Below are 8,917 nucleotides of genomic sequence, written 5' to 3'. Positions count from 1 at the left end.
CACTAATCCTAATGCAAAGCCTATTTCTGATCATTTAAATGTGAATGAATTCAGCAAATAGCTATGACACCTATATTTATTTCAAGAGAGTTTAAATTAGAAGGAACAGGTGAGTTCAGTTGTGGTTGAGAAAGTCACAGTTCCCATGGGGGGGGGGGAGGGGGGATGGACCAGAAAACCCCACAACCTAGGTTTCCTGAGCTAAAGAAATTCAGCAACACCAAGTCTATTTTTACCCTTGTACTCTTGCCTTTTGTGCATGTTAATTTGATAGTCTATAGAAAACAAAATAAATTATTGAAGTTAGAGGTCCTTGTCTACAGTTGCATTTCCAGAATGCTCTGATAAATACATGTGGCCTAAACTTCTTGGCAACATCAAGCAAATTACACATATTCAATTTTATTAAATAGCACAGTGAAAACTCATTTGATAATGAATTTTCAACACCAAAATAAGACAAACAAGACACATACTAGTGTCTTCACAGTATTGGTTATTCAACCGCCCTGGCAGTGCACAAGGAGAAAAAAAAAATAGCAAGACACTTTGCAATATGGACATGGAAATCATAACAAAACCTACCAGTATATTAAAATGAAAAACTCAAGAGACATTTTCATTAATTAATATATTTTCTGCATTATAGTTAACATACGTACTTTCTTTGTGTCACCCTTATTTTTGTTAAGTATTGATATTTTGTTATATTCAGACATGAGTACATTTTTCAAAAAGTCCTTTGTAATAAATATCATAAAATAATAGAGATTCAAATAATAAATATTCTTTACAATAAAAAAAGTTTTAAACAGACTTTTGTCTTAAAAATAGTCAGGATTCAACTTTGTGTTTTATACATAAAATATACAAAAAAAGACCACAATTTGTGGCTAAGGCAATAAAACATGGAACAGATTAAAGTTATGAAGCACAAGGCAGAGCTAAATTCACTAACCAAGGGAATAAGAGAAGTGTTAAAGATCCAGGAACATTTAGGTAATTTAATTCAATGACACCTGAAGATTATTCAGATATGCAAACACGGTCAACTTTAACATCAGTATCAACAGGCTCTCAATGACCACAGAAACATGGGGGAAGGGGTGGAGTGGGTGATGTCCTTCACAGATTTGAAAGCAAGAGAAACAGATGAACGAATTGCAGTCATAATGTCTCCAATGTGAAGATCTATATAGTGAAGCAAAAAACAAAACTACATTTAAAAGAAAGAAAAAAAAATGTACCAGCCAGGCAAGTCTCTGGACTGAGACAATTCCAAGAAGGGTTGGGGAACAGAGGGAAAAGCAGGTTCTTTGCACTGGGGAGTAAAAGCCAGCCTTATATTTTCTACGGTTCCAACCCCCTCAAGATTAATCCAGCTTGCTCATGAAATAAGGTAGAATTATTTCTTGGAACCAAAAAGACACAGTTGCAGAGAACAAAAGGACACATTGGGGAAGTTTTTTGCAGAGCAACAGGCTGCAGAAAAGCCCATTAGCCCTCACTGTCTCTTTCATGTGCGGGTTACTTACAAACCTAAGAGGCTCTGTCAAGCTGTGGTGCCAAATGCAGGGACACAGTCCATGCTTACCAAAGACTGAAATAAACATAACTGGGTAAAATACTCCACACCTATCTGAGTTGAGAGAGGAGTTATGGAGGGTGCAAAGGAAAAAACTGGAGTATGTAAAAGTGGAGAAGGAAGGGAATGAGGGTAGGGGTAAATCCCCACACAAACAGAAAATTAGCCACAACCTGAAAGCAAGTGTTTGAAGAAGTGAAATTTCCCTCCAGAATTATGAGGGCTTCCCCTGACTCCGTGATGGGCAGCTCTCCAGTTTACAATAGACAGTGTTGGAGTTTTTACATCGGCAACCAGGACGATTGATCCGGTCATAACACCCGCGACACAACTTCAGGCATCCCTTAGCAGGAGGATAGCAGAGCAAGCAAGGCAAAAACAAGGACATTGCTCCCATGCACAGGTATCTAGAACAGCAATGTGCCTGGGAACAAGAGCAGGGATTATCCGCATACGAGTCCCCTTCGTCGTCGTTGGAACAGTGGTAGAAGATCCCTTTGATCAGGCACATGCAGGTACTGTACTCCACCATGCTCTCTGCAGAGCACAAGCACTTCCTGTTGCAGGCCAGACAAGAAGGTAAGGCCCTTGGGTCTGTGCACTCACCACATTTGCACTTCCCACACTGTTCACAGATAAACTTGTGCTGTGTCAAGTCCTCTTTCAAGGGACCCTTCAGATCATCTGCCATCAAAGATGACTGCTTAGGCTGTGTCCGGATTGTCCTTTCAGATCTGTGACTTGAACCTGGCCTAGATAGGGGCGATCTTCCCAACAACCCCTGCTCTGAAGAAGCACTGCTGTTGCTTCCAGAACTAGCTGCACTTCCAGTGCTAATTGATCTACTCAGCACAGGAGCCCTTACGTTATGTTGGTGAGACACGGGTCCCAAGTGGCTGGGTCTGTGCTCATAATTATTATTCACATTAATTGGTATGATTTCATGAGTCCTTTCATGCTTTTCTTGTCTCGGTGCTGTCCGTGGACCAGACTTTTTCACCACAGATGGGCCTTCGGTATACTCATTGCTGCCCCTTATGGCTTTGATCTGGTCCAATGACAAGATAGCAGGCGGCTGAATTTCTCTTTCATAGTCCAACCTTTGCCTGCTGTCCAAGGAAGGCTGCTGGATCACAACTAATGAACCGTCACTGCCATGCTGACTTTGGGGCTCCATCTGTAGGGATCTCTACTTCTGGCATTCAGTGTGAACCTGGCGTGCATCTGAAATCCTAAGGAAAAAAATAAAAATAAAAAAAGAGAAAGAGAGATCAAAGGTGAAAGAGGAATAAGTCACAGGAAGCTTTTAAAAATAAAAATGTCATGGCAAGCCACAAAATTGCCCCAACCACTTGGTAATGATCTCCTTCAGCAGTGGATTACGATGATGCTGAAGACCTGGCCAAAGGCCAGTTGGAGGGGGTTGGGAAGAGGATGAGGAGTCTGAGTCTGGCATTACAGATGAGGAATGTAAGAGGAGACCCTGTGCCATTTAAAATCAGAGCTTTTTCCATTAAAAACAAATAAAGGAAGTATAAACCTATATGTTTAGTTGGCAAGGCATGGGAAATAAATGCCTCTCTCATGTTACTTGAGCAGATCAGCAACAGTAATACTGAGTACTTCAAATCAAGTTAGATACCTGAATGACCAGTATCAGATTCATATTCTGCATAATGAAATTTGCACAAACTCTTGCTTTTCTTAAATTTTTTTACATTTTCATAAATGTACTCCAGTACCTACCCTTGTTTTAAGCTTATGATCTATCTTTAAAATGAAACATGCATCCATTAAGAAATCCCAAAATAAATCCTACAAAAAAAAGTCTAAAACTGAAGGATACTTCCCAGTAGAAAGTTCACAGGTTCCAAATAATGTAACAAACTCATTATTAAAGTAAGACACCAGATGTAAATAACGTGTTATACAACAGCTCTCAAGTGTTTTGAGACTACAGGGCAGGGTGTGTGAGCAGATGAGGTAGTAAAATAAAACTGGAACACAGTTTTCAGACATTGCTGACTTCTTAAGTACCTTTTCTCATGAAAAAAATAAATTAAAAAATACATCTCAGTTTTCACAAGCTATTCTAAGGAGAAAATTTTTGATTAATAAGCTCTTCAAACTAATTTTGGAAGACAGATAAAAGAAATGTAATTTGAGCTATTTATTCATTTTTATATCTTCTTGTCTCAAATTACCAAGATAGATTATTACAATGTTGATTTGGAAAATTCTGCAGAGGGGCAATTCTGTACCTATATAAAATGTAATGGGGGAGGAGGCAAGGAGGGCAGATTATTTATACATCATTGTAGTGATCACAAAGCGTCATGGGAAAACAAACATTTGTTTTCCTGTACCAACAGCTAACGGAAGATTTACTTCCCCCAGCCTCACAAAATAATAAAATTGCATACAATCATGTTTTTCCTTTTTCAGGTTGGAATACATGCCAAATCAACTTATCCAATAACCTTGGAAAAAGTATGTTTTTCTTGCATATCCAGAGCATATTTGACATGGAGCTATTTCCAATTCAAGAAAGCAAAAGGAGGGAGAGGATGAATACACAGGGGAAGAGAAGAGCAAAAGTACACTGAAATCCTGTTAAGAGATACTGCTTCAATAGGCAGTTGTAGAATTTGGGGGGGGAGCGGGGAATCTAAGAACTACTTATCTCAAATTTACACTGGGGCATAGAAAGCATTAAACAAACCAGAGGCCAAAGGTCTCCTTTCATTCTTAAATATCACCTGTGAAGGACCTAAGGTTTTAAGATTACAAAACCTCACCCCTATTCAGTTAGTCTTTATTCATCCCACATAATAAGGCTCTCCTTTTCATAAGTCTTAATATGAGCACACAAAATGCTAGGGATGAATGAACACAGAAGAGGAAAGACATACAGCTGCAGAGACCAGCAGTGGGACTTGCAGGGGAAGAATGATTATAGTATTTCTAAAAGAGCACAAGTGCCATCTCTGAAAAAAATGCAATATTATAAAACATGCAGACTGACCATTCAAATCACAAAAAAGAAAGACAAAAAAAGCTAGTTGCATACCACATCATAGTTTCTGATGGAAAGAACCAAATACTCCCACTGCAAATAAGATTAAAAAATTACTTTTTCCAAGAGGTAAAGTGAACAAAAGTGTAAGATACCATTTTTTGTGCAGAAGGTCAGAACCATTGCAGATTTGAGCACAATTTACAGCATGTCAGCATTTCTTCCAAACCAGTTCTCCAGGGTTCCCCCGACTGCCCCACTTTTTTTTTCCTCCCAGATCAGCTTCGAAAAGGCAGCATCGCCATCCGAATAAATGCTACAACAATCGGCATGCTGCGTTTTAACTTGCTCCTTTGCTACACAGAAAGATGGGGGGGGGAAGGAAGCAGACTATCGCCACACTTCAAGTTACGGTGGTGGAGCTGCGCCCTCTGCAATCTGAGCTGAGTGAAGCGATGAATAAATAGTTGACGGAGAGGAAGGAAGAGGAAAAAGTTATGAATGAAAACAAGGGCTTTTTCCCCCCTTTTGCAGGAGGAGGGGAAGAGGCTGAGGTTACCATTACCTCAGGAGGGCGGACTTTCCAATACTTAAAGCGGTAGCGTCCTCCCTCCCTCGCGCTCCCCCTCCCCGTGCCTTTCAAGCACAGCACTGAAAGGTCTGGGTGTGCTACTATGTGCACAGGGGATTTTTTTTCCTGTGGGCTTTCTAAGGGAGGAGGAAAGGAGGGGGAGGGGAACGTTTCTCTCCTCTTATCCCATCATTTCAGCCTCTCCACTCTGCAGCCCTGCCAAACCTGACCCAGAACTGGAGGAAAGCTCTCTCCCTTCGGATTAATGAATGCAGGTTTTAGATCTCTCTGCTAGGATGGGGGATTTTGCTAGGTGTTCAATGAAGCATTTAAGGTCTCACTTTAAACATTACCCCCTCTCCTCCCCCATCCATGACTGTCAGGCTCTGACACTGAAAGGACCCCTTTTCCCTCCACACACCCTGCGTTTAGCCTCGATCCTTGGGAGAACATCCTTCTAACCACAGATCCTTCGGTGCAGTTCCTTCACCACGGCTTCCCACCACTCTTCTCCTGGAATCGCTGGGGGCTAATTGGGGCACAAGGTTTTCAGACCCCCCGAGCCATTAGCAATGCACAGCCCAGGTTTGCCCTGATTCCTAAACCACCGATTCTAGCCGTCCCGCCCCTTTGCACACTCAAGCCTGCTCCTCGGCCAGAGCAAGTTCAGCGCCCTGGGATTAAAACATAACCCTGAACGGCAGTTTTAAAACAAGGAACAGGCGCACACACGAGACTAAACTGGACCTCAGCACCAGCACATGGCTGGGAGCAGCCTGATCTCCCTCCCCTTCTCCTGGCCCACGAGATTAAGGGGGGGAATGCAACGGCACCTGCTAACTCCTCCAACTCGACACGTGCAAAAGGCGGCGGCTGCAGGCAGAATCCATAGTTTTAACCCAGCTCAGTAAGAATGTGAACGTAATTAAGGATTCACTTATTTCCAAGAAGTTACTAACAACAAATCCATTTTAAACCACCACACTTAAGATCCACGGGGCAGCGCAACTGTTAAGCGTTAAATGTTGGAGAAGGGTGGGTTTCGTTTCCCCCTCAGCGGAGACTGTGGCCCCCCACTCGTTTTTTCCAGCCCTCTTTTGCTTGGAGAGGATAATTCTTCCGTACTTCTCTTCTCTGCAAAGCACACAGAGATCACCAGATCACATTCACCGAGCGGAGGGAAATCCACTTCTACCCCCCACCTCCCCGATCAAAGAAACAAACATTCAATGGTTCCGTTACCCTAACTCACTTGTTCATTGAGTGGGCACAATTCTCTTGAGAGAAGTAAATCACTCGGTGATGGGATTCCGAAGGAAGCAATTTCTCTGGCTGCAAGTCTGTCTTTCTCTCCCTCCTGTTATAGGTGACGACAATCAAGCCCTTGCTGCAAATACTTCATCTCAAACTAGTGGAAGATAAAAATTGCAAGATGCAGGCACAACTGCTGCCTGAAGAAGCAGCAACAGTCACTTGCAATAGCAGCAACGTTGAGGTCTCCAACAAGATACAGCAGAGCAAGGAATACAGGATTCCTCTTTTCTTCCTTCGACTTTTATTTCCCTTCTCTGACTGGGATAGTCCAGGAGCCTTCCACACTGAACTGGCGTGGTGCACAACGTCGAGGATCCAGCTCTGCTTCACCTCATGGTCCTGCTGCAAACTCTCCGACCTCCGTGCAGCCAAAGTGCAACGAGACTGCCTAGAGCAAAAAAAGAACTTTTTAAAGAAAAGATAATAACGAAGAGACACTTATTTTCAAGCCACATCTACAATAACTGGAGCTACTTCCAACCAAGCAAGAGGTAGAAAGCAATGGCTCTGTCTCAGAGCTCTCTGCAAACTGCCATGTGCTTGCTGTTGCTGTTGCAGACTGATTGACAGGCTTGGAGCACAGACAGCATGTCAGTCAGAAAACTAAAATATAATGCAACTCTAGACACAAACTTCTTGCATGAAGTGCTTTTAAAGCTCCCTGGCATTTTAAGTGGAGAAAACAACGTTCCAACACCCAAGAAAGAAATCTGCATTAAGCAAGACCGACAATACAAGGATAGCACAATTACTTAACTGGAAGTTGTATAATTGCCAGCATATTGTAACTGGCTTTACGTATTTTACTAGATAATTCAAGAGAATGCTTGCCTATAATTCAGAATAGTACGTATATAAGCATTTCATGAAGTTGACCTGTTGCAGACTTAAACTGCAAAGAGGCTAATAAAAGTGCATCACTATGCTCTCCATGAAAGTATTAGCAGTAAAACAGCATTTCATTTCATAATACAAATGTTATTTGCATCTAGCAAAGCAACTATTAAGCTTAGACCTTAAAACAAGAGTATAAAGAGACCCCTTCAGTACAAAAACAAATATTAAGCACCTGATCTGTTCCTAAATGTCTTCAAAAAAGGAGAGGAAAAAACATTGCTTATGCTTACCTAATATAAAGATTAAAAACTGCTTCCCAAAGCACATTTGAAGTAGCTGGAGCTAATTCGAACGCAACCAGTGTAGACAGCAGTTGCTCACTGTTGTCTGCTGCTATCACTTTGCAATCTGCTATGGCTTTACTGTTGCTGTTACAGAGTAATTCCAGTTCGGCACAGCAGCATTTCACCGCTGAGCCCCCGCCTCTACCCTCAGTCACGCCTCCAATGATGTCAATGTGTCACTCAGAAAGCTTTCCTGAAATCCTGGAATGGAGTCTTCTATAACCGGGCAGCCATTTCTTCATTCAGTTGCACGTGCAAATTTCAAGGTTTACTTGCTATCCCAGGGGTAGGTAACCTATGGCAGGGGTGCCGGAGGCTGCACACGAGCTGATTTTCAGTGGCACTCACACTGCCCAGGTCCTGGCCACCAGTCCCGGGGTCTCTGCATTTTAATTTAATTTTAAATGAAGCTTCTTAAACATTTTAAAAACCTTATTGACTTTACATACAACAATAGTTTAGTTATATATTATAGACTTATAGAAAGAGACCTTCTAAAAACATTAAAATGTATTACTGGCACGTGAAACCTTAAATCAAATTGAATAAATGAAGACTGGGCACACCGCTTCTGAAAGGTTGCTGACCCCTGTGCTATCCTATAAAAATATGTTAACATTATGGAAAGTAATATAAGACTGACTCTCACACACATACATTTATTATCTATACCAATATCTCACCAACTTTAGCAGGTCTAGGTCATGGTCTTGCAAACGCTTACATGGTCCCACAGAACTAAGTTGGACCATTTATTCTTAAAAGATAAGCATGTCTTTAAGGCCACTGCCCTGTAATTAAGGTAACCAGATGCCCCGATTTTATAGCGACAGTCCTGATTTTTGGGTCTTTTTCTTATATAGGCTCCTATTACCCCCCACCCCCATCCCGATTTTTCACATTTGCTGTCTGGTCACCCTACCTGTAATACTGTCAAACACACACTAGCCTAGGCACAAAACTTACTCACCCTTCTTCCCCTCACACCCCCCAAATAATATCCCCACAAAAAAATTACCACATGCAGATCTGTCCACTTGTCCCCCAATCATCTCCCCGAAGACTCACGGGGGGGGTGGGGGGGTCCTTCCACCCCGGGACCCGATGCTGAAGTGCCGGGTCTTCAGCGGCAATTTGGCGGTTAAGGGTCCTTCCGCTCCGGGACCCGTCGCCGAAGTGCCCCAAAGACCCACAGCAGGGGGTCCTTCCAACTGCCGCTGAAGACCCCAGGCCCCCTGAATCCTCTGGGC

The 8,917-nt window shown here is 42.4% G+C and overlaps 1 protein-coding gene across 3 annotated transcripts; it reads right to left on the bottom strand.

Annotated features, from left to right (window-relative positions):
• Positions 1-616: 616 nt before the first annotated feature.
• SPRY1 (sprouty RTK signaling antagonist 1) lies at positions 617-7,776 on the bottom strand. Of its 3 annotated transcripts, XM_032797085.2 has the most exons (3): positions 7,614-7,776; positions 6,425-6,870; positions 617-2,817 (listed from the first exon to the last, which is right to left on the bottom strand). In XM_032797085.2, exon 3 carries the CDS (start codon positions 2,760-2,762, stop codon positions 1,800-1,802), a length of 963 nt encoding a protein of 320 aa, XP_032652976.1. In that variant the 5' UTR covers positions 2,763-2,817; positions 6,425-6,870; positions 7,614-7,776; the 3' UTR covers positions 617-1,799. The 3 variants fall into 3 exon arrangements, with proteins under 3 accessions (XP_032652976.1, XP_032652978.1, XP_032652977.1); XM_032797087.2 differs by lacking the exons at positions 6,425-6,870; positions 7,614-7,776 and adding an exon at positions 6,006-6,409; XM_032797086.2 differs by lacking the exons at positions 6,425-6,870; positions 7,614-7,776 and adding an exon at positions 4,757-5,176.
• Positions 7,777-8,917: the final 1,141 nt, after the last annotated feature.

The sequence above is a fragment of the Chelonoidis abingdonii genome, chromosome 5 (assembly GCF_003597395.2).
Source record: "Chelonoidis abingdonii isolate Lonesome George chromosome 5, CheloAbing_2.0, whole genome shotgun sequence".
NCBI lineage: Eukaryota > Metazoa > Chordata > Testudines > Testudinidae > Chelonoidis > Chelonoidis abingdonii.
This window is presented reverse-complemented; position numbering and strand designations above follow the sequence as displayed.